General features: G+C 43.9%; 1 protein-coding gene across 1 annotated transcript in view; it reads left to right on the top strand.

Moving 5' to 3' along the window:
- LOC107381994 (neuropilin and tolloid-like protein 2) overlaps positions 1–21,986 on the top strand; it is a 29,459-nt gene extending 7,473 nt beyond the window's left edge. The window contains exons 4-10 of the mRNA XM_015953943.3: positions 4,347–4,595; positions 4,950–4,997; positions 5,510–5,637; positions 9,044–9,272; positions 18,506–18,619; positions 18,738–18,868; positions 21,040–21,986. Coding sequence (XP_015809429.3) covers positions 4,347–4,595; positions 4,950–4,997; positions 5,510–5,637; positions 9,044–9,272; positions 18,506–18,619; positions 18,738–18,868; positions 21,040–21,777 — 1,637 coding nt within the window. The 3' untranslated portion in view covers positions 21,778–21,986. The remainder of the gene's footprint in view (positions 1–4,346; positions 4,596–4,949; positions 4,998–5,509; positions 5,638–9,043; positions 9,273–18,505; positions 18,620–18,737; positions 18,869–21,039) is intronic.
- The last annotated feature ends 1,962 nt before the right edge of the window (positions 21,987–23,948 follow it).

Genomic DNA, 23,948 nt, shown 5'->3' with positions numbered 1-23,948 from the left:
TCTTTGTCAAAAACAAAAACAGTCAATGAGTTTGTACTAATCTGGGTCAACAGATTGAACTGGTGACTAGTTTTAAATATCTGGGTTTCTTAATTGACGATACGTTATCTTTTAAGCTTCATATTCAAAGCTTCATGCCTCTGGTAGGTTCTCACATGGCAAACAGGTCTAAGGTGCGGGATCAGACAAAATGCAGTCCAAAGCCCCCATATGATGATCACAATAAATGGAAACAGTGTTCGCTCGGCCAAATGAAGGTAACTGAGGCCCCACACTGTTAAAAAAAAAAGTTGGAAAACTTAAAATTTCAAGGCAACATGATGCAAGAGATTTTTGAGTATTCTCAACTTTTGCCCACTGTTGTTGATTTAACTTGGATTTTTAAGTTATGAAAGGAGTTCTGCCAACTTGGATTTTCTCATTGACCCAATTAGGGTAATGGCTGAAGGCTAACAAAGAGATTCTGGTTTGAATGACATGCATTTCTGCATTCACTAAATGCAGAAATTCTTGTTGAACAGACATAAAATTATTCCTTCAATTTAATGTTTTCCTAAATTCACCAAACACACATATTTTTGTTGAATATTCATACAATTCTTACTCCAGTTGAATTAAAACTTTAAATTTGAAAAATACTAAAAATAAAAACCCACAATTGAATCTTGAACTCTGAAATATTTATTTTGTAAAAGAGAGCCTTAAGTACATTTCAGAATGTCATGTCAATGTCACAGGTAGGTAACAAACTTCTTAGAAAAAGTGAACAAACTGATTTCAGTGGTGAAGGGTTAATTGAGTGAGTGAACCCACCACAAAGGATGAACTCTGCTAACTTTAAAGGTCAGAGAGGAGCTCTAGGATGGACATGGATAAAGGAACTGTAATGTAGAGGTAAAGTAGGGCAGGGCCATCGTTAGCAGCTGTCATACGGTCCATCTGAAATGTTTGAATTTCATTTAGCTTGTTATGTGACAGGTTAGAGCACAGTCTCATGTTAGAGTTTTGTCATGAGAACATTGAGATACCTCACATCCTGATGGCATCTAAAAATTAACTTTTTTCTTTTTTCAAAATAAAGAAAAATTTAAATCCCAGTTGAAACGTACAAGCCTAGAAAACCTCGTCCAATCAATGTGCACGTCCTGTTCTCACTGATTGGATAGAAATCCTTCCATCAAACTCTCTCTGTGTGTGTGTGTGTGTGTGTGTGTGTGTGTGTGTGTGTGTGTGTGTGTGTGTGTGTGTGTGTGTGCGCGCGCGCGTGCGCACAAACACGAGCGTGTTGTGAACTGGTGTTGTGATTTTACACTGATGTAGCCATCTTTATGCTGTCAAAAATGTAACTAAGTAACTTTTACTTTGAGTACATTTTATTTATGATACTTTTTACTTTTACTTGAGTAAAAATTTAGGCAAGTACTTTTACTTGTACTTGAGTAAAAAATTATCAAAGTATTGGTACTCGTAATTAAGTAGGAAATTTTAGTACTCTTTCCACCTCTGAACAGTTGGGATGAGAATCAGCTCCTCAAAATCTGGAACCGTGGTCTTGAGTCGAAAAAGGGTACCGAATGCCAGGAATGAGGTCCTGCCCCAAGTTGAGGAGTCTAAGTATCTTGGGGTATTGTTCACAAGTGAGGGAAAGATGGAGCAAGAGATCAATAGGGAAATTGGTACAGTGATGCAGGCGTTGTACCGGTCTGTCCGTGGTGAAGAGAGAGCTGAGCCCGAGGGTACAGGGTGTCTGGGCTCGCCCTTAGAGATAGGGAGAGAACAGGAACATCTCTGCATGAGGGGCCAGTGGGGCCAGGCCCCACCAGATAGCACTGTGGAGCTCTATGCTTGTTTAAAATAATCAGTGAAACAGAATGGTTTGTTTAAGAGTAATTTTTTATAAAAACCCATTCTGGCACCAAGGTGATTCTCTTAAAAACATTTGTGTGTTTATATCTAAGTTTTTGTCAGGATACTGACAAGCTCAGTGGATTACATCCTCTTGAAAAACCTGAGAAGGGGCCATTGTTGTGCCGGCCTGTCAGTGTCCATTTAAAACAAGGAAGATCTGAAATTACAGCGAGCATTCTCAACTCACTCGGTGGTAAGCCGTAGCTCCCGGAGACGCCGGGCCCAAGCTCAGATCATCCGATCGCATTATTAGAAAAGCACACGTGAGCTTATGTTTCTGTTCTGTGGACAGCTGCCGCCATGTTGGTTGTGTTGGTTAGCTAACAAACAACAGAACTAATGAAGAGAACTTTACTACTTGAAGAAAAGTTAGAGGTTAAACCAGAAGGCTTTAACTAATATTATCAAAGGGTAATGGATGGAAGGAGAAAACATAAGTTTCATATTTGCTTTCATTACCTAATTAAAACTTTCAAAAGAGGAACTGTGTACTGCTAATGTTCCAAATGAATATTTGTCTTTAACAAACTGCAACTCCCAGAATGCACTGGGACAAGCCCAGCCAGTGCCACTAGGAGCTGAGCTCATGCCGTAGCTTACCAGGACATCAGCTTAAAATATTGATTCTGAACATCTGAATAAATCATTTTGATGCTGACCAGGTAAAAGCTTAGCGCTCCAGTCTGAGCTCCTGTTCCACAGTCCTGCAGCAGAAAGGATCTCCATGTTCACCAGAACACACGTGAGCAACTTCCTCTGTGACGAAAACGTGCAAACGGCCCACAGGAGTCATCTCACTGAGAGCGTTCACAGCCTGATGCCAGATTTGATGAACCTGAGCTAAAAAAGACATCAGGTGTGTCTCAGGCTATAGCTGCTTTAATTTCTATGTTCCTTGGTGAGTTTTCCCTTGATAGTTGAAGGAGGAACATTAAAATGAGTACATTTTGTTTTCCGCTGGTGGTTTGTTGTTTTGTTCAATAGTTTTAATGGCCTGGTCAAAGTCTTTCATTAGAAACAAATATTTTATTTGATTATTTTAACTTAATCTTGTTTAAAAAGCAGTAACACATAAAGTGTTGGCGTTCTGACATCTAAATATCTTTTTAAAAGGGTCACATTTCTGCATAAATATTCTGACAAAAGAAATGTACAGGAACGGAAGGAAAGGTGAACAACTTCCTTCTTTTGGTGGTGCATTGTGGGAACTTCTTGCCTACCAGCCTGATTAGATCTTTATCTGTTCATCTCTACAAAATGGTTATTAGAGGATACCTTTAAGAAATAATTTACAAAAACCAAACAGATGCACGTGCCTCAGACCTGAGCTTCAGTGTTGGGTCACTAGACTGTGCTCATCAGCAGCGTGACATCCATTAGTAGTTTGGGTCCAGCCACACTGGGAACATAATGGAAAGCGTCGTTAGCAGCTATAGGAGATGAGGTCTGGATGATGCGTTCTCTAAATCGATTAGCTGTTGCTGAAACACAGATTTTCATGCAGACGAGCTGTGCAGCTTGTCTTGCTACAGCAGGGAATAGATTTCACACATGGCTCAAGGGCTCCACCTGTGGACAAACCTGATCCAGACCCGCAGCGACTCTGTCACAGACTGCTCCCTGGAGCGTGCTAGTGCAGTGGTGCATCGCAGATGGAGGCTATGGTCTGCTTCTGTTTGGTCTTGAATGGCCTCTGTCACATGCATATCTCCAGCCTTTTATTCAGCATCACACAGAGACAGGCGTGCTCTCAGTTTAGTGAAGGAGCCAATCGGATAGCTTTGGAATCATAATTTGTGGTTAGTGAGGCTCACTGATTGTGTCATGTCCCCAAATTCATCAGCTAACTAGATTGAGTGATTATGTATTCAGTGTGTGTGTGTGTGTGTGTGTGTGTGTGTGTGTGTGTGTGTGTGTGTGTGTGTGTTTAACTCTCCAGGGTCCTAGCACACACACACACATATCAGGAAGTGCAGGCATATGCGCTGCTGCTTGAAGCAGAAACTTAAGGATTAAAGACAAAGAAATTTCAGTCCCTTTGGTGCAGTCACTCAAACACACACGTCACCTCTGACCTCACCCTTTATTCTTATTTGAAGACGTGTGTGGCTCCTCAGAGCCGTACTGGATTCAGAGCCCCGCCCCCTAACCCTACGCCACGTTTATTGAGGGTGATTCATGTGACAGGGCCGCCCTGACTCGTGCTGTGCCCATTCAGCACAGACATGAGGATCAACGTGACAGACGAACCAGCACACTTCAGACCCAGCTGAGCTTGTGGAGTTTTAAGCTCAGACGCAACACCACTGCTGTGGGTGCATCTGTGTAATCTGTGAAGTAAAACCGTCATCCAGATTATCTTTTCCCTGCAAAGGCAACAAAAACTGGTTTCATGGATTTCCCTCCTTTGATTCCTGTCTCTCTTTTGTTTTCCAAAGCTCTCCCCAGACAAAGGATCCAGCTGGCTTTTGATAAGAATTACTACATCGAGCCATCGTTCGAGTGTCGCTTTGATCACATCGAAATACGCGATGGGCCGTTTGGGTTCTCGCCGCTCATCGATCGCTTCTGCGGAGGGAAAAATCCCGGTCTTGTTACCTCCACGGGACGCTTCATGTGGATCAAGTTCACCAGCGACGAGGAGCTGGAAGGCCTCGGCTTCCGCATTAAGTACACCTTTGTTGCAGGTGAATGGAAGTGGAGTGGGACGGGATCTGATTACCCAACCATCTCTCTTTTTGTGCTTCAGCTCGTCATCAATCACATTTTTTCACAGTTTTGTATTATTCCAAAGTTGAGCTGATGTGTTTTCCTGCCTTTCTCCAAAGAGCGTGGCAGCTGCTTGGAGGATGGATGAGCTCAGCTTTGGAGCCTTTTAAATTTAAACCCAGAAATCAGCATCTCCCATCAGGCAGCAGATAAAGAAACCTCCTTCTGCTTTATCTGGCCGAGCTTAATGGGATCGTATCTGGTGTTTTCTGCTTACCCATATCTGCTCTGTGCTTTGAGAGTAATGCGCCTCCCAAATTTGATCATTTCAGATCCTGATTTCCATCTGCACGTGGGTGGGCTGCTAAACCCAATCCCAGGTACGGGCCTCAGTGTTTCTTAGATTTGTGTCTGATTCATTTTGAAGTGCTCCGCTGTGCTCAGAAGATCTCTCTGACTGTGACGTGAATCCTTAACACACAAATGTCCTTTGGCAAGCCCATAATTGTGTAGGAAGTCAAAGGAGGTATACACACACACACACACACACACACACACACACACACACACACACACACACACACACACACACCTCTTTATCTCCCTCTACCTGTCCTCCTGCCTTTGTTCCTCTCTCTTCATTCGTCCCGTGTCATAATCTGCTGTGCTCACTTCAGTCCAACCTTAAATCCTTTTCACTTCTTAACAAAACCCACGGTGTGTCCCTCTGTCTGTCACACTCCTCTTTTCACCCTTTCTCCTCTCTTCTGCTCTTTCTGTTGTTTTTCTCCATTTTGCTCCTCTGACTCGTGTCTTTGAGACCCTCCCGATGAAAGCTGTTTCTTCTCTCCTCTTGTTTTATCTTCTCACCTCTCCCTCCGTCTCTCTGCAGACTGCCAGTTTGAAGTTGGAGGATGGGATGGGATTATTCGCTCCAGTCAGGTGGAAGAGGAAGACCGAGTGAAGCCTGGTGATGCTCTGGACTGCATCTGGACCATCAAGGCTCCGCCTAAGTCTAAGGTCAGCACAAAAGACCATATTAGTCAGGCCCCAGCGATAACGCCGGACCTGTCTTCTGTGCTGCTTTGACCCACGAGTGGTGCCTTCACCACCTTACATCAAAAAGGAAATGAGCTGCCAGTGATGGTCTGAGTTTCAGTCTTATTTGATCATCTTTACACGTTTCGCTGGTTCTGGTTCCATCAAAACTCGCGAATGTTCTTTAAATTTAAAATCCACTTATTCAGTCATAACTAACGTCAATCTCAGCTGTGTGGTTTCGCCTCTCCAGCTATCTCACGTTGTTTTCCTTCCTGACTGGATTGCTTGTTCTCCGTGCTTTGGTCTCTAACGTTCTCTGGTTTTCCCAAAACCGGCATGGATACCAGTTAGTGTTACAGAAAACCACATTTCCTCACGTAAAATGAGTCTCGGGATAGACAGAAGTTGTTTTTTATAAAGGAACTTATTTAGATTCCTTCATAAACAGAACAGGAATAGTTCAAAACAACTACAAACCCTCCCGTTTAGTGTGCTCCGTCCGACACCGGACCCTAAAGGTGTTATCCGTTTCCACGTGTTTTATTCCTGAGGGTCATTCTGAAACATAAATCTGACTCTACGGTGCGTTTCAGTAGACCTCTCCCATCCCATGCCGGTCAAAAGAGCTCATCGGCGTCCTTTTAACAGGAAACAACTTTCTGATGCGCTCTGATGCAAAAGGCGATTACAATGGCTGTGCAAATGCCCTCATAAACCCTTCACTGAGAATGGCTGTGGTCATCGAACAGCAGAGAGCTTTTGTGAAAATGATCTTGGAAATTTAGAGCACAGTGTTAGTACCAAAAGGAAAGCACGGCACAGCTCTGTGTTCAGTATAAAGGACATTTTATTGGAACGAACGAACAAACGAATGAATGAATGAACAGGTTCGAGATCACATCAAAAACCTAACAAAAAGACTAAGAAAATGTGAGGGATTTGCTTTTATCTTTTCTAAGGTCAAATAATGGTGGCAGCCATCTTTATTAAGTTGTCTTAATGGGTTAATCGGTTGTAGATGTTTACCTAAAGTTAGTTTCAGGACATTTTATTCAACTCCGTCCAGTAGTGGATTCAACATTTGATCTAACAGACAAGTATAGACACAGGCAAAAACATTATAACCCATCTTTCAGCTGTTGGCATCAGTACATCTTCAGGCTTCCACAGATAAGTAGCAGTTTTTATGTTTACATTTAAAGCTTAGGCAAAAACAGCAAAGCAGGCATCTTTAGGAATCAAATCGCTCCCTGGAGATTCAGGAGAGAGTTTTCTAGCTAGCAGTGAAAGCCCACTGACTTCTTCTGATAGTTATGAGGTGATATTGAAAATCTGATTGAAATTACAAATATAGCGTGGCTGGCCTTGATTCATACTCCCTCCCTCCCTCATGTCTAAATGAGTCATCCAAACTCCTGAGCTGCTCACTGGCCACAAAATCAACACCGATGAAATAATTAGTGCCAAACGGTGTAAGCAAATTACCCAGACACATTTAGAAGTCATAAATAAACATGTAGGACAGTATTATGTGCATGACGAAGTCCCCTACTATCTGATAAACATGTTTCAGCTGTACAACGGTGCATTGTGATGATCATGTGACTTTAGCCGAGGCACTCGCGTTTGAGGCCAGACGTTAGTTAGATGAAGCGGAGCGGCAGACTCGGCAGCAGAATAAGAGCAGCTGTGTGACTGCTGCCTAGAAACAGGTGTCAAGGTGCTAAATGTGCTGACATTTCATCAGCGCTGCAGCTCTCCGTGGTCAGGGTGTCTCTCTTTCCCTGCTGATTGGATTAATTCCCACAATCTAAAGACATTGTCTTTGTAGGCTGAGGGAGAGCATTTGCTGTGTGTGTGTGTGTGTGTGTGTGTGTGTGTGTGTGTGTGTGTGTGTGTGTGTGTGTGTGTGTGTGTGTGTGTGTGTGTGTGTGTGTGTGTGTCTTCTCATCCAAGCAAGTACTCACTCAGAACATCTATGGTAAATGGGAAATGATCTGTATTTGTATAGCGACTTTTTACGGTTCTAAAACCCCTCAAGGTGCTTCACAACACTTCATTCACTCATTCACACACACTAGTGGGGATGAGCTACGACGTAGCCACAGCTGCCCTGGGGTGCACTGACAGAGGTGATGCCTGCCAAACACTGGTGTCACCGGTTCCTTCAACCACTACCAGCATCACCACCATCCACGAATATAGAATGGTACCTAAACATCCTCCCAGAGGAGCACCTCCAACTGTCTCACAATAGTTTGGATGGATGGATGGATGGATGGATGGATGGATGGACGGACAGTCATTGTCCAGCATAATGGAGCACTGGGCCAGAAGGGTGAAATCAGATCTAAGTGGATCCGAAACATTAGAGATCCTTCACTGAGAATCCATTTATTACTTATTAACCAGTTATACCGATTACAGTCGGTCACTCTGAGTTTTTCATGCAGGCTGAACATGAAAATAGTCTCCTACACCTTTCTCCTGTATTAGCTTCAATAGATGGTGAAACTCTAGGATGTGAAAACCTGAGAGATCTACATCACGCTGTCACTTAACATTCATGGACTCACCCATCTTGACTCTCGACGGGGAAGGCTGTTGTTGTTTTAGTGTCCAGGAAACAGCAGAGAGCGTCTCTTCAAGTAGAAGCTAACTGTATCCTGTAATCCGGTTACATAAAACCATTAGAATTTGCAGCTCCACCACACAGCAGAACTCCTCCAGGCTTGTTTTATCTGTGGAGATAAAACATCAACATTGCAAAGTGCACAGAATCGGTGGTAGACACATGTTGCTGTTAGCCAATCAAAGGCAAGATGTCCAAACATCAGGAAATAAGGCTCCAAAAGCTGCCGTCTGAAGCTACTTTCTCCTCCAGCTGAAACAGGCACATCTGAGTGTTTTTCCTCCTGAGTACCACTCACAAGGCACTCATATTACTACCAAAGACCACTGCCAATGCTTTAAACATATGAGTGAAGGACCTCTGTAACATGTCGGTGCAGGTCCAGGAACCTCTCCAGAGAAACATGTGGTCCATCCAGCAGAGGCAGGACAACAAACAAAACCCAAAATCTATGACAAACTAATGGCAACAAGAATAAGCTGCTGTCAGTCAGCATCTGGACCAGAGCTTGATGACAGCAGGTTAGGGTGAACTACAAAGGACCAACACTGTAAACCTAGGCTCTTTGCAATAAACTTATAGAGCATAAATGTGAATGAAACCTTTGAAATTTAGGGACATCTTTGTAATTCTACTTCAGGAACTATTGTCTAAACTTCTGAGATGTCCCCTCATCATTGTTTATCTAATCTGAGCTAAAAGGCAGAACGTTCTTTATCCTCTGATGAGCGTGTGTCTCCTGTTTTTCTGCAGATCTACCTGCGCTTCATAGACTACCAGATGGAGCACTCCAACGAGTGCAAGAAGAACTTTGTGGCTGTGTACGACGGCAGCAGTGCCATTGAGAACCTTAAGGCCAAGTTCTGCAGCACGGTAGCCAACGACTTGATGCTGGATAATGGAGTGGGGGTCGTGCGAATGTGGGCAGATGAGAAAAGCCGGCTCAGTCGCTTCCGCATGCTCTTCACCTCTTACGTTGATCGTAAGTGACAGAGACAGGAATCCGATTTCTTGATCGGCTCTTTGTTACGCTCTGCATCATGATCAGATGTTGGGTTGGAAAACAAAGTAGTCAGAGCTGGTGCTTCCATTTCTGGTTCCTTTCAGAACCGCCTCACCAAAACACAAAAAGCCAACCGCTGCTGGATCATCCACCACCCTACACAAAAACAGATCGTTCATTAGGTCCTGCTTGCTGTTTGTGTCAGTAGTTACCAACAAACAATAAAGTGCCTTTTCAGCAGGGAAGCTAATTACCTCGTGTCATTTTTATAGCGTAGATACCAGCAAGCCAATCATTTACATTGTTTAAATACCTCAAAGCGTCCAATAATATCTTGAAATGCACGTGGCAGCACCATACTCCACCACTGTAGGTCTGTCAACAGGAAAACGATAACGGTTTCTTATTGTGGGTGAATGGAAAGGCTTGGTGAGGGTAATAGAAATAATGCACCTGGTTTCATCATTTAAAGAGGAGAAAGCTTCATACAAATGCTGTCAAAGGTGGCAGGTGGAGCGGCAGAATTGCTATGCAGGAAGCACTTGGATGCTGACACTCTGTAATATTTCCATTAAATGGATGAATAGACTGAGATATTAATTGCCACATTCTCGTGCACACATCCCAAACCCTATGTGCATGCTAATGTTATTTTCATGGGTAAGCCCCCAACCACCGCGCTGCTGAGAACTTAAAGGCTTTTATATACAACGTGCATATTTTTGGTCTTATTCTGAAAATCCTTCAGAGCATTTGGATCCTTGTTAATTCAGATCACATCCTTGTTCTCTGTCTAGTCTGAGGACTCATGAATACATCCCTAACTTTATTTGGTTAGTCAGTGACCGGATCAAACTGCCTGGAGGTCAGAGGGAAACGTTAACCTTTGTCACTCCTCCTATTTTATCCTGTTGCACTTCATCATCCCTAATTTAGCCTACAAGCTGTAAGCCAGACTTGTGAACACTTTATACGTTAAAGACATTCCTAGGGTTAGATGTAGGTAGCATTTCTTTCCAGAGTAAAAAAATGTTTTAGGCCAACTGTTAAAAATGACTTTATGGGTACTTTAAAGAGCTCCTTCGCTGAGAAATCATTTTAAATCATTATTTCTAATTTATAATCAGTCACTCTGAGTTTTCATGCAGGCTGAACATGAAAATAGTCTCCTACATCTACCTCCTGCAGTAGCTTCAATAGACAGTGAAACACCAGGATTTGAAAATCCTGACAGATCTATGTCACTCTGTCACTGAACATAAAACATCCATGTTGCAGAGCAAACAGAGTCCGCGGTGTGTCGCTGTTAGCCAGTGAAGGAAACAACACCATTTAAAATAATGGCATTACTAAAAATATGTTTTTTTTTCAGTAACGAGTAATCTAATTACCATCTGCTTTTATCATAGCACCGTTTCCATTACTGATAAGAAAATGCGTGCGTTACTAAGTCTGCATAGCGGTGTGTTGAAGCCGTCATCAGCTGATCAGGAGCTAAAGAGGCGGATGTTTTCATCCAAGAGCATCCCGGCCCGTGAAGAGCGAGGAAGACGTGATGAATATCTACGGCTGCAGGCCCGCATATTCGCTGCTGCAGGTGTGAATTTGCAGCCGTGCCCTTCTTAGCGTGACAGCGGGACGTCCCGAAGGTCCGCTCACCTGTTCACCGGTCAGATCTAACTTCCTAGATCACCCAGCTGTAACCTGTTTCTGATCATTTCTTTAGTCTCACTGTAACGCTGGTTACATCAGTCTCAGACGTCATGGTGCTCAGGTGTTACTAGAACTACCTTCACCACCCAGCTTCAGCTCTTCTGCGGTTGGGTCTGACCCAAGTTAGTAAATGTAAGTCCTTCATCAGACTTGTGCCTGTAGTGTCTTTTTAAAGGATTTTATTTATTTATTTAACCGTTACTAGATTAGCAGCATCAGAAATGCTGCTAAAAACACACAACTATGTCAAGCTGGGAAAATTAGAATACTGTGCAAAATTACATTTACTTCAGTAATTTAACTAGACTGAGAGACCATCTAAAGGCTCAGGAACCTTTACAGGTGTTTCTATTTGCAATTATAAATTTTAGCTGATTGGGGTCTTGTTAAATATCACACAGTGACATTTTATTAGTCTAGATTAGTGTAATGTTCCTCCTGGTAAGTGCCCATTCATTTCAACTGTACAGTTTTATAAAAAATGCTGGACATACATTTTATTATGTTCCAGTCATTAGTCATTTATACTTCAGTATTGTAATTTATAGAGAATTACATAAGTTTAATAAAGAGGGGAACCCCGTTTTTCTGGCATTCTTTAATGAAAAGTTACTATAGTTATTTTTCTTGGTAATTAGTTTTATAATTTTGTAACTCGGTAAGTAACTGAGCTACTTTGACAAAGTCATCAGTAACTATAACAAATTACTTTTTTAAAGTAACGTTCCAAACACAGCCAAATGAAAGAGAGATGTCCAAATTTCAGGAAATAAGATGTCTGAAGCTACATTCTCCTCTGGCTGACTTCTACAAAAAATCTGATCTCTTCAGCACAGGGGCCATAACAGGGGCCAGGGCCGGTTCTATAGGGGCCCAGGCCCCTGTGGACCCTTGTTTAAAACCGCCAATGCAGGTGAGCAAAACAGCTGGAAAAGTGAGGGTGTCAGTTGAACAATCTCAATAAGTGTGGGTGTTGCATCCCCCACGGGTGCGACGCCCATGGTCCTGTATGCAAAACAAATCCATACGGACAGAACAACAGTGAGGAGTCATCCGAGCCCACAAACGGCTCTGGAGATGAGACCGGTCGCGGCGGGATGGCGAGATGGAGCAGCAGGAGGTTCAGTGCACCGCCAACGCCGTCAAACACTCTGCTACTCTGGGTGGCACCACTGCGGGCAAAGCTGAGTGTAATAACGGCTCTCGGCGCACAGACGGGAAGCCACACTGCAAACAAACAAACTGACATGGTTCCCCTGGATCAGTACCACCCTCCCCAATCAGAGGCAAAGACTTAACAGTTGTAGCGTGGCTGAGTCGGATCAGCCTTAATACGGCGAGCTGCCACACACACACACACACACACACACACACACACACACACACACACACACACACACACACACACACACACACACACACACGGGCATAGAACTGATTTGGAGTACCTGGGTGCAGTTTGACACTAACAGCATATGCAGCTCCTTTCTGCGATCACACTATACAAAACACATTAAGATGGAGCAACGAGCATTAGCTAATGTCACCCAACACAGGAGGGAGAGTACTTACAATCGCTGCTTGCAGTTGGGGTTTCTCATTACCCCAGCACCTGAAAAGCCATACCAAAGCTGTCCTGCTGAAAGAGCAGGCAGCTGCCTTTTATTATGTGGCAATACGGGAGTGGTATATGACCTGTTGACACCAAGTATGGCAATTGTACCTTCTCGAGTGCAATTATTTCGAAAAACCATAATTCGGGCACGCTCCGGACGACCTATAGTCATCATTACCATAATCGGAGTAGCCAATTGTTACCAACAACGCCACCTTGGTAATTTCGCCCAAGGAAATAATTAAGGCATGTAGATTCATTCCACTTAATTGAGACAGCAGACGTGGTTTCAGAAGTTACAATTCATTTATTTCATTTGATTGAATAAACAGTTAAAAAGACGTTTTAAGAACTGGCCATGTAAAATACCATAAAAATTCTAAAATTCATGCCCCAAAAGAAACTGAACCAATGAAATGAACTGAGAAAAGAAAATTTATTTTACTCACTTCAATTAATTCATGAAGTCCAAAATGAGGGTCAACTAAATACTTGAACTATAAATTTAAATTAACAAAAAGGTCAACCAGTAGGGTCCAAACAATAACTTTCACAGATAGTTTAGACCAGGGGTCGGCAACCTGTTCCCATCAAAGAGCCATTATTACCCATTTCCCACAGTAAAGAAAACACTGGGAGCCACAGCAACCGCGGTGTTGTGGGTGGGGCCTACCCTCAGACAGCAGAGAGCTGCTTTAACCAATCACAACAGGTGACAGCAGCCAGTACTGGTCGCTCGTGTACGTCAAAGTTATCTTTCATAAAAAAGATAATCAATAAAACGATTTATATAAAGTGGATCCAGAAGTTGTAGCCCGTCTCTGCCTACAATATTTTGATATTTTTCCCCCTGTTGGTGGTTTTACTGAGCAGGTGCCACTTTTGTCATACGATTCTTTCGGTCGGCAAGATGGCGCCTGTGCTTGGCTTAGCCGCGGTCACCGGCCACTTTTTCAAACTTTTCTCCACTAACCTCCTCTTTTCCACCTTGCTCCTGTCTGCGATCTTCTTCAGTAGTGTCCCTGCTACCATCTCCTATGATCGCCAGACTCTTTTGTCCTTCCGTTCGTTCACGATCGCCCAAGATGCACCGAGAATTTACCATCCTGTTTGTTTACCTGAGCGGCGTACCGGCGACGGCGACGATCCAGAGCTGCGCACCTCTAGCAATGTTTGTCCGGTCCCGGGAAATCGTCAGAGGAAAATAGGTAAACGAGAAGGAATCCAGGTGAGAATAAGGCTTCTCTTAAAGCGTGGTTTATCTGGTAAACATCGGCGCAATCTTCTAGCTTCTTGTCCTTTGTTTGGTGACCTGAACGCCACTTCCGCATTCCCGCCAGGCCGCGTTGCGACGCGGTTCATCCGTCCAAGTTTTTTAAGGTCGGTTTATCCTCATTCCTCAGTGGTTTCTCCTCCTGTTCCCTCCATAAGTGGGTTTTATAAACACCGTGGATCTAACCCTGCTAATTTACGTCCACTAACTCCAGCTGTTTCTGTAGTTTCTGATTCCTCCTCCTCACTCAGCATGGCCCTATTGAACACCCGCTCTGTTAACAATAAGACCTTCCTGCTCAATGATCTAATTCTGTCTAAAAACCTGGATTTTCTGTTTCTGATTGAAGTTTGGCAGCAAACATCTGATTATTCTGGTCTGATTGAACTCTGCCCGAGGGGTTATTCTTTTCTTAGCCAGCCCCGGGGTTCTGATCGTGGTGGAAGCCTAGCTGTTGTTTTCAGAGACCATCTTCCATGTAGCTCTACGACCTCTGGTCACTTTGCTTCCTTTGAACTGCAGCTGATTAAAGTCGGGCGTAAGGACCCGTTCTACTGTGCTGTGGTCTATCGTCCACCTGGTCCAAACAGTTCTTTCCTTCAGGAGTTTAGTGACTTTCGATCCTCCACTGGGAAGCTGTCCAGACTGGTGATTGTTGGTGACTTTAACATCCATGTTGATGATCCCTCCGATCTCTTTGCCATGAATTTCTCCAGCCTCATGGACACCTTCGGCTTTACCCAGCATGTTTCTGGCCCCACACACACCAGGGGGCACACTCTGGACCTTGTTTTTACCCTGAGTCGAAATGCTGACAGTGTTTGTCCTGAGGACGTTTATATTTCAGATCACCATTGCATTTTCTTTAACTTGTCAGTTTCTGCGTCCCCACCTCCTGCTCGCCGTATGGTTAGTTCTCATTTTCTTAATGAGAGCACAGCTAGCAATTCTTCTGCTGCTTTTGATCCTCCCTGTTCTTCTGATAACGACCCAGATTCCTTAACTTCTCAGTTTAACGATCACTGCCTCTCCATTCTGGACAACATCTGTCCTGTCAGAACCAGATCAGTTCCTGCAGTGAACCCTACTCCCTGGTTTAATGACAGTCTTCGCAGCCTGAAGCGCCAATGCAGAAAAATTGAACGTTTGTTGAAGAAAACCCATCTCCACGTCCATCTGCTGCACCTAAAGGATCTTCTGACATCCTTTAACTCTGCAGTCAGAGACGCGAGGGTTTCCTATTTCTCCAACCTGGTGTCCCAGAGCAAAGGGAACCCCAAGGTGCTGTTTAACACCATCAGCCGCATCGTCTCTCCTGCCTCTCCTACAGCCTCCATCCACTCTGTTACAGACTGTGAGAACTATCTGTCTTTCTTTGTGGACAAATTCAATAAGGTTAGATCTAGCATCTCTCCTTCAGCCTTATCGCTGCCTCTCCCGACTCCAACCAGGCCCATCATCCTAGATAGCTTTGCTCCTGTTTCTTTGCCTGAGTTAACCAAACTAGTTAACTCTATGAAGACCTCTGCATGCCCCCTCGACATCTTACCCTCATCTTTGTTTAAAAGTGCTTTTCAGTCCATCGGCCCCAGCGTGCTCTCTATAATTAATGCTTCTCTGGTCTCTGGTCAGGTCCCTGCTTATTTTAAGAATGCTGTAATCCACCCGCTTCTTAAAAAACCGAGTTTCGACCCCTCTCTCCATAGCAGCTTCAGACCCATCTCTAAACTTCCGTTCATCTCCAAGATCTTGGAAAAGGTTGTGGCTAAACAACTCACAGCTGCTCTTGATGAACATAACATCTATGATAGCTTCCAGTCAGGTTTTCGTAGAGCTCATTCTACTGAAACAGCTCTTCTTAGGGTCTCTAATGACCTTCTGACTCACAGTGATGCAGGGGACTGTTCTGTTCTGGTCCTGCTGGACCTGACTGCAGCCTTTGACACTGTTGACCATCATCTGCTACTGGAGAGGCTGAGAGACTGGGTAGGCCTATCAGGATCTGCGCTGGAGTGGTTCTCCTCTTATCTCTCTGAGTGCTCCTTTTCTGTGGCCGTCTCCAAGTTTAGGTCCTCCACCACCTTTTTTACCCATGGTGTCCCACAAGGTTCTGTGCTGGGGCCTCTGCTCTTCCTCCTCTATCTGCTTCCTCTTCAGCACATCCTGATCTCCTTCAAAGGAATCTCCTACCATCTTTATGCAGATGACATCCAACTGTACATCTCCTTTAAGCCCCATGAGATGTCTAAGCTGCAGCTGTTACACACCTGCTTAGACTCTATCAAAACCTGGATGGCTGGGAGCTTTCTTCAGCTGAATGAAGATAAGACTGAGATCCTCATCTGTGCCCCAGACAAGCTGGTTCCCAAAGTCAGAGACTCTCTTGGTCAGCTTGCTTCTCACACCAAACCTTCCGTCAGGAATCTTGGCGTGACCTTTGGCCCGGCTCTCACCCTGGATTCTCATGTCAGTTCTCTTGTTCGCTCTTCCTTCTTCCATCTCAGGAACATTGTTAAGCTGAGTCCCATTCTGTCCTGCTCTGAACTTGAGACAGTTATCCACACCTTCATCTCCTCACGCTTAGACTACTGCAACTCTCTTTTCACGTGTCTGAGCAGAACCTCCCTGAACCGTCTACAGGTGGTTCAGAATGCCTGTGCTCAGCTTCTGACCAAGTCCTCCAAACACAGCCACATCACCCCGCTTCTCCTCCAGCTTCACTGGCTGCCATTCAACTTCAGGGTTCATTTCAAGATCCTGGTTCTGGTCTATAGGGCCTTACATGGACAAGCACCATCTTACATTGGTGATCTTCTTAGTCCCTACACCCCCAGCAGGTCCCTGAGGTCCAGTGACCAAAGCCTACTGGTTGTGCAGCACCAGGCTAAAGACCAAAGGTGACAGATCATTTGCTGCTGTGGCCCCCAGACTCTGGAACTCTCTCCCCCTGAGCCTGAGATTAGTGGACTCAGTGGTCTCCTTTATAAAGCAGCTGAAGACTCACTTGTTCAAGCTGGCTTTTGTATGACCTTCTTCACCACTCTCTCTTTATTCTGCTCTCCCCACCTATTCCACCTTCCTCAGGATCCACGGATTTCCCTCTTTCCTGTTCACTCTCTCTCTTTCTTAACATATTTTTTAATCACAATTGTCTATTTTTGCTTGTTTTAAATATATTTTTAAACATTTTCTAAATGCTTTTTTATATTTTTACAATTTTTTTATATTTTTTGTTTTTGTTTTTGTGAAGCGCCTCGTGATTCTTAACTTGAGAGGCGCTATAGAAATGATATTTTCTTCTTTCTTCTTCTTCTTAAAACATGTTTAGACTGTTCAGAATACAAATCCAGGCTCTGTCACGTTTGATTGTTGTAATTAAACTTTGTAGGTGGGGAAGGTCAGAAAAGGATCCGTTTGTTTTTCCCTCATTTACAGTGACGGAGATAACGGCGCAGTGCGCCTGGCTCTGGTGTAAATCAACTTAAATTATATCTCTTTGCAACAATTTTCACAAGAAAACAGAACCATTTTAAACTGTGGTTATAATTAGTTAACGCAAATGCAGTTAAATAACTTATAAATGTATATTTCTGATTATTGGATCTTCCGGGGATGATGATCCTGGATTATACTCGACTAAAGAGTAGAAAGGGACTTAAACCTCTTGGAGGCAGTAAGCTGGTGTGCTGAGTTTAATTTAACTCTAGTTTAATTTAACATGGCAAAGAAAATTGTTTACAAGAAATTTCTGATTTCTGCTGAGAAGCAAAAAGGAAATAAAACTAACTACTACAGATGAATAAAGCAAACACTGTTGAGGAACCTAAAGCAATCAGCTGCTGTGAACGACCAGCATCCCAAAGTTAAGCTGTTTCATAGAGAAATCAACTCAAATTCCCTCGAATTTATCAGATTAGATAACACGTTTAATTATAGTTGCAGCTAAAATGGAGTACCCTGAAGCAGGAAAGTGTCATTAAAGTATTAAATGACTCTGATTCCTGATCAGAGCCCATCTCTGACCAGGCAGCGCTCGGCCGTCAGCCGTGCAGCTCTTCCTTCTGAGCCTGGCAGCCAGCATCGATTGTCAGTCACCTCTGACCCTGCCATCACAGGATTCATACAGCAGCAGAGACTTTAATGAGCTCCTCTCACAGCAGATGTCTGACCAACCGGCACCTCATGATGTGCCGGAGTCATTTCCACCATCTCTACTCCTCTTCTCATCTTCCCCATGGTCCTCCCCTCACATTGCTCTGAGTTCCCCTGCTTCCCTTCCCCTGCTCCCCCCTGCACATGATGGCTGCAGTTCACTGATGCTGCCCCCCCCCCCATCACCCCTGATGTGTCAGTGGGGAATCATGATGTATGGCTTCACACACTCTGTCTCTGTTGGTCCTATTTCTCCAAGCTCTAAAACGTTTATTCTTTTGTTACAGGCCTCCAGACATTTCTTCTGCCAAAGTGTTTTTCTCTTGTCATTGTTATTGCTTTATTGTTATTATCACTAAAATGTTTCCTGCTTCTTTTCACCGCGTAGCTGTCCCTTCCTCAGCACAGTTGGACAGCTGTTTTTCTAAATTTCATTATCTGTGTGTGTTTTGCCCGCAGCTCCTTGTACAGCCAGCACATTCTTCTGCCACAGCAACATGTGCATTAACAACTCCCTGGTGTGCAATGGGATTCAAAACTGTGTCTATCCGTGGGATGAAAACCACTGCAAAGGTGAATGTTTCCATTTTGATTCACATTTCCAACAGAGGTTGAGTTTCTCTAATGAGTTTCTCTACATGCTTTTTATTTTCCTTTATTTTTATCATCTGTCCTTCCATGTCTTCTTCAGAGACACAATCTAAGGGGCTTTTCCACCAGATCACTAAGACCCACGGGACTGTTATTGGAGTTTCATCAGGCATAGTTCTTGTTCTTCTTATCATTTCCATCCTGGTCCAGATGAAGCAGCCAAGAAAGAAGGTAAGACCTGGTCAATCAGTCCAACGGTGGTTCTGAAGTTGTAAGGATTAGAGGTTTTGCACTGCTTAAGTCATGCAGATCAAGATAGAGTATGGGCTGCAAAACACCCTCGGTAACTAACTTCACAAATTTCTGTTAAGAGCTCTAATCTTTACGGAGTTATCACTTTTGTGTTTGCTAAAGCTAATATAAGTTAGCTTTGGTGGCCATCTTGGATTTGGCTGACTCCAAAAGTTAATCAGTTGTAGATGAATATACTCAGGCCTAGTCCACACGTAGCCGGGGTTTTTTAAAAACAAATATCCGCCCCTCCAAAAACTTGCATCCACACCACCGCGTTTTAAAAACAAACTCAGTCCACACGTACCCGGATAAATACGTTGTTATGGACATGCCAGACCTGTAGGCGGCAGTACTTCCCCCGTTCTTAACCTCGTCCTTCGTCTGTGGTCTTCCGCAAGGAGCAGTAATTCCGCTTGCAAAAACAAACAAGCAAAAAGCGCTTGGGCAATTGATGGATCGGGTAGTGACAGAGCGCAGCTCTGAAGGCTTCCATGATGCCGGCTAGTGTAAACACAGGTCGCACACGTGATGTCAGCATTTTTTGTCGCGGAAAGTGACGTTGCGGACCTTAAAACTCCGGTTTTGTCCGTCCACGCGCAGACACCCAAAACGGAGAAAACGCAGATCTTCACTTTGGCCGGAGTTTTTAAAAAGATCCGTTTTCGTGTGAAAAAACTCCGTTTTCGTGTGGATGACAGGCCAAAACGTAGAAAAATATCTACGTTTTGGCAGATCCCCGGCTACGTGTGGACAGGGCCTCAGTGGTTATTCTGGGAACTTCATGAAAATACACACACACACACACACGCATTATCGTCTTGCATTTGTTGTTAGAACCGTCATTGACTTCCATTCATTTTGATGACTGGATTGTACCTAACCCTAACCTTAAAGTTAGAATATGGAACATTTGAATAAAAAACTATATTTAAAAAATAACAATGCCTCCACGGGGCGTATCGAGGTGTGCAGAATAAATGTACAGTTTTTCCTTTAAAAGCTTAATTTAAAATATAAATAAATAATCAAATTTTTATTTTGCCGGGCACGACACTGTGTTTATGCTTACATCTACCAGCCACCAGAGGGCCCCGTTACGCTAAAAAGTTTGCTCAGCAAGGCGAGGCTGGGATTGTATAAAATGGCGGTCTTGAAAAGTCAAGCAACTGATTCTGAGCCCAAAAGATGTTCTAACAGTAAATAATGTTATAAAATAAACTTGTTAATAGAAATTAGTCCTTATCCTGTATGATTTGTCTCTGAACATGATCCTGGAACGTGTCAGCAGTTAACCAACATCCCAATGTTTGGAAATTACTCCTGTTGTCGCGATACCACCTCTGATCACAAGAGTTTGCAGAGTGTTCACAGTGTCTGTGTTCCATATTCAAGCTTTAACTAAAACGTAACATCTTTTCATGGCTCTCAACAACATTCTCACATAGCTATAATATGTTGTGAAGAATAAAACTAAATAAATAAAAATAAAAAAGTGGTTGTCTCTCATTTGTCTGAAAACCTCAGCCAATAACACATCTCAGGGCCAGCAGAGCACCACTGGTGTGAAATGTTCTCCGCTCAATAACAGAGGAGAAACAGCCGGCTGCTACCACGTCAACTTTGGGACAAACTACCAGAGTCCCAAAAAAAAAAAAAAAAAAAACACCATTTGAAGTCACAGACAACAAAAGACATTTGGACCTAACAGTGACTGGTGTTTAGCGTTCTTTTGTTTACCCTGGCATCATGCGTTTTGGTATCAGACGGACATGGTCTAGGGGTGACAGCCGACAGGAGGGATGAGAGTTTGTGTTTAAAAGCTAGCCTTTTTTGTAGATTTGCTATTGCGGCCATAAGATGTAATCTTAATTTGACCACTTTTCAAATTAAGTCTGCAAAAAAGAAAATGTCAACTGTCAGACTTGACTAATAGTCATCATATTCTATGCAGACTTTGCTTAAATATGGCTAACAAGGAGAAATAAATGTGTTTTCAGGCCACTTGAAGCAGCGATTTTGTGTTGTTAATCATAAATCGGATCAAGGTGTGAGATCATGTGAGTAGAAAACCTGCTCATGCTTAAAGAGCTTCCTCTCCTGTGTTCCAGGTTGTGGCTCGGCGGCCTGGTGTCTTCAACAAGGCTGGGTTCCAGGAGGTCTTTGACCCACCCCATTACGAGCTCTTTTCTCTCCGTGACAAGGAGATGTCCTCAGACTTAGCTGACCTCTCTGAAGAGTTGGACAGCTTCCACAAGCTGCGGCGCTCCTCCACCATGTCCCGCTGTGTCCACGAGCACCACTGTGGTTCACAGGCCTCTGTGGCAACTGGAGGTGGCAGCATGAAGCACAGCCGAACCACCCTGAGCTCCATGGAGCTGTCCTACCACAACGACTTCTCCAAGCCCCCTCCTATGAAGACCTTCAACTCGACCTCCACCTACAAGAAGAGCTGCTATGGCTACAAGCAGCATGCACAGACTCATGACTGCGACCAGCAGGTCATTGAGGACCGCGTCGCAGAGGAGATCCCGTGTGAGATTTATGGGCGTGGTGCTGTGGGAATAGTAGGAGGAGCAACGGGTGGAGGCGCAATGGGAGGAGGATGTGCATCCGGGATTGCCGGAGGAGGGATCGGAGGAGCAGTGGGGATTACAGGAGGAGTGTCCATGGGTGGGGGGATGGGCATTACAGGAGGAGTTAGTATGGCAGGGCCCAGTGGCATCGCTGGAGGTATTGGAGGTGGGATGGCGGGAGCCTGTGGAACCCTCAGCATCCGCGGCACCAGTGCTCGCAACAGCGCCACCATAGTCGACCCACAGCAGCGCTCCATATCCATGGACTTCTGAATAAACAGGAAGAGAGGACATGTGAGCCGACCTGGCATTTCACCACACCGAACAAGGGCCACCCCTGCTTCCTTTCATACCACTAGTTCTGTTTGCGGTGTTCTGGGTCGACACTCGAAGACCTCACTAATGCTCGCGTGGAAGCTGTGGACAAACTAAACTGACATGTACAAAAGCAGAGAAGAAGATCAGTGACTATCTCTGTGAAACTGAGCTTTAGGGCGAAGGACTGGTGCAGACGTCGTTCCTCTCTGCTGGTCTGGAACTCTCATTTCATCAGAGACATGCTGGAGAATGTTCTCACGCGTAGAACCACATGACGGTCTAGACAAGTCAGAATACATAGCTGCAGAGGGAGTTTTACATTTATTTACCTGCCACGCACAAATATACGAAATATGACCTAGAGTGCATCTTCTAATAATTTATTTGGGTCTTTTCCCGTCAGTGTCCTGTACTATTAAAACCAGTATATATCCAGCCTCGTGGTGATGCTTGGCTTTTAACTCTTTAGGTTTTTTAAATGATTATTTTGGCTGAAATGATTTATGAAGGTAGCATAACAATGACACGTGTTGATGAGAAAGACAAGGAAGTTGGTTTTTTTTTAAACTGGTAAGTGAAATGCATTAATAATGATGATGTGCTAGTAATAAAACTGTAGTTTTCATGGTTACCTCACTCAAACAGGAGACACACTTCACTCTCTCCTCAGGATGAGCACACACAGAGACTCTTATTTTGCTAAAGGAAATTTAAAAATAAAGCTTCTCTGTTAGTTTTGTAATGTCTGAGGACTCGGGTCATGTGTGGAACATGAAGAGTTTGGTTTTCAGACCTGGACTAAACAGAGACAGCAGCCATCCCACTCCCAACCTCAACACCCTGAAGAGGAGGAAATGTCATTTTTCTACTTCCCTTCGACCCGAGTGTGTAATACAAGCACAACCTGTTTCCCAAAGTGACACATGTAGCCTGTATTAGACTCCTTTATGTTTTTAACCACTGGTTGTATAATTTCAGTCTGTTTAATTAAAAAAGTGCTTACTCACATCCTTGAGTGAGTCTTTTCCGTTTGCTGCAGCATAAAACCGACACGCTGGAGGTGTCTGGTCAAGGTAGGACCCACGCGGTGACAGGAAGAAGGGCACACACAGTCTTCTGCTGTGCTACATATTAACATGCAAAGGTGCTTCGGGGATAATTTATTCACTGAATTGCATGAGCCTGCTTGAATGCGCAGGATTCAAGGCAGACAAATTTTAGTTCCACTTATGAAGAAAATAAATTAAGATAGCTCAGATCCTGTTGACTGTCACACGTGAATGAATCCTTGCAGCGCTTTCCCCCTTTGTCTCTCTTCCATGCACACATCCCCCTCACCCTTCCCCGTGCTGTCATCATGCATTTGTCTCCAACCAAAGCTCGGGGCTTCCTTTGGAAACATCCATCCATCTATCATCTGAACCCGCTTTGTTCATGCAGGGTCGCGGGGGGGCTGGTGCCTATCTCCAGCGGTCAATGGGCAACCAGGCGGGGTACACCCTGGACAGAGAGCCAGTCCATTGCAGGACCCTTTGGAAACATGTGACCTTCAAACACGGCCTTGTGTGTTTAACTCTGGTGATTTGTTCCTCTGAGAGTCAGCGGTCTCAGTGTTGTATAAATGCATGATAATAACCTTGCTTGATGCTCAGATTAGAGATATTAATGAGCAGCAGCTTTTCCTTGTAAACCGTTCAAAAACAAATTATCACCAACACTATTTCACAGCTTCCCACTCATCCTTCTGCTGGTCAGGTTATGTAATCAGGAAGTTCCATAATAGTGTGTCTAAAGCTGGTCCTGTTTGTCTTTTTATTGCAAACGCGAGTTACTTTGAACATATATATCTGCAGTAGTGCTGTAGCGCCATCAGCAGGCAAACTATCACAGAGGTGGGAAAAGGTACGTGCTTCCTTACAGATTTCTTCTTCTCTTCTTACGTTTCAGATTCCTATAAAGATCACCTGAGGAAACACGTCATTGGTGATTTTATCCATCAAAGGAAGAAGAAGAGATGTTTCTATAACACCCCTCAGGATAAAAAAAAATCACAAGAATAGTAAAAATTATAACGTTCAGAATTAACACGTGGAAGAAAAATTAAGATAAAAGTGAGTAAAGTATAC

The sequence above is a fragment of the Nothobranchius furzeri genome, chromosome 9 (assembly GCF_043380555.1).
Source record: "Nothobranchius furzeri strain GRZ-AD chromosome 9, NfurGRZ-RIMD1, whole genome shotgun sequence".
NCBI lineage: Eukaryota > Metazoa > Chordata > Actinopteri > Cyprinodontiformes > Nothobranchiidae > Nothobranchius > Nothobranchius furzeri.
This window is presented reverse-complemented; position numbering and strand designations above follow the sequence as displayed.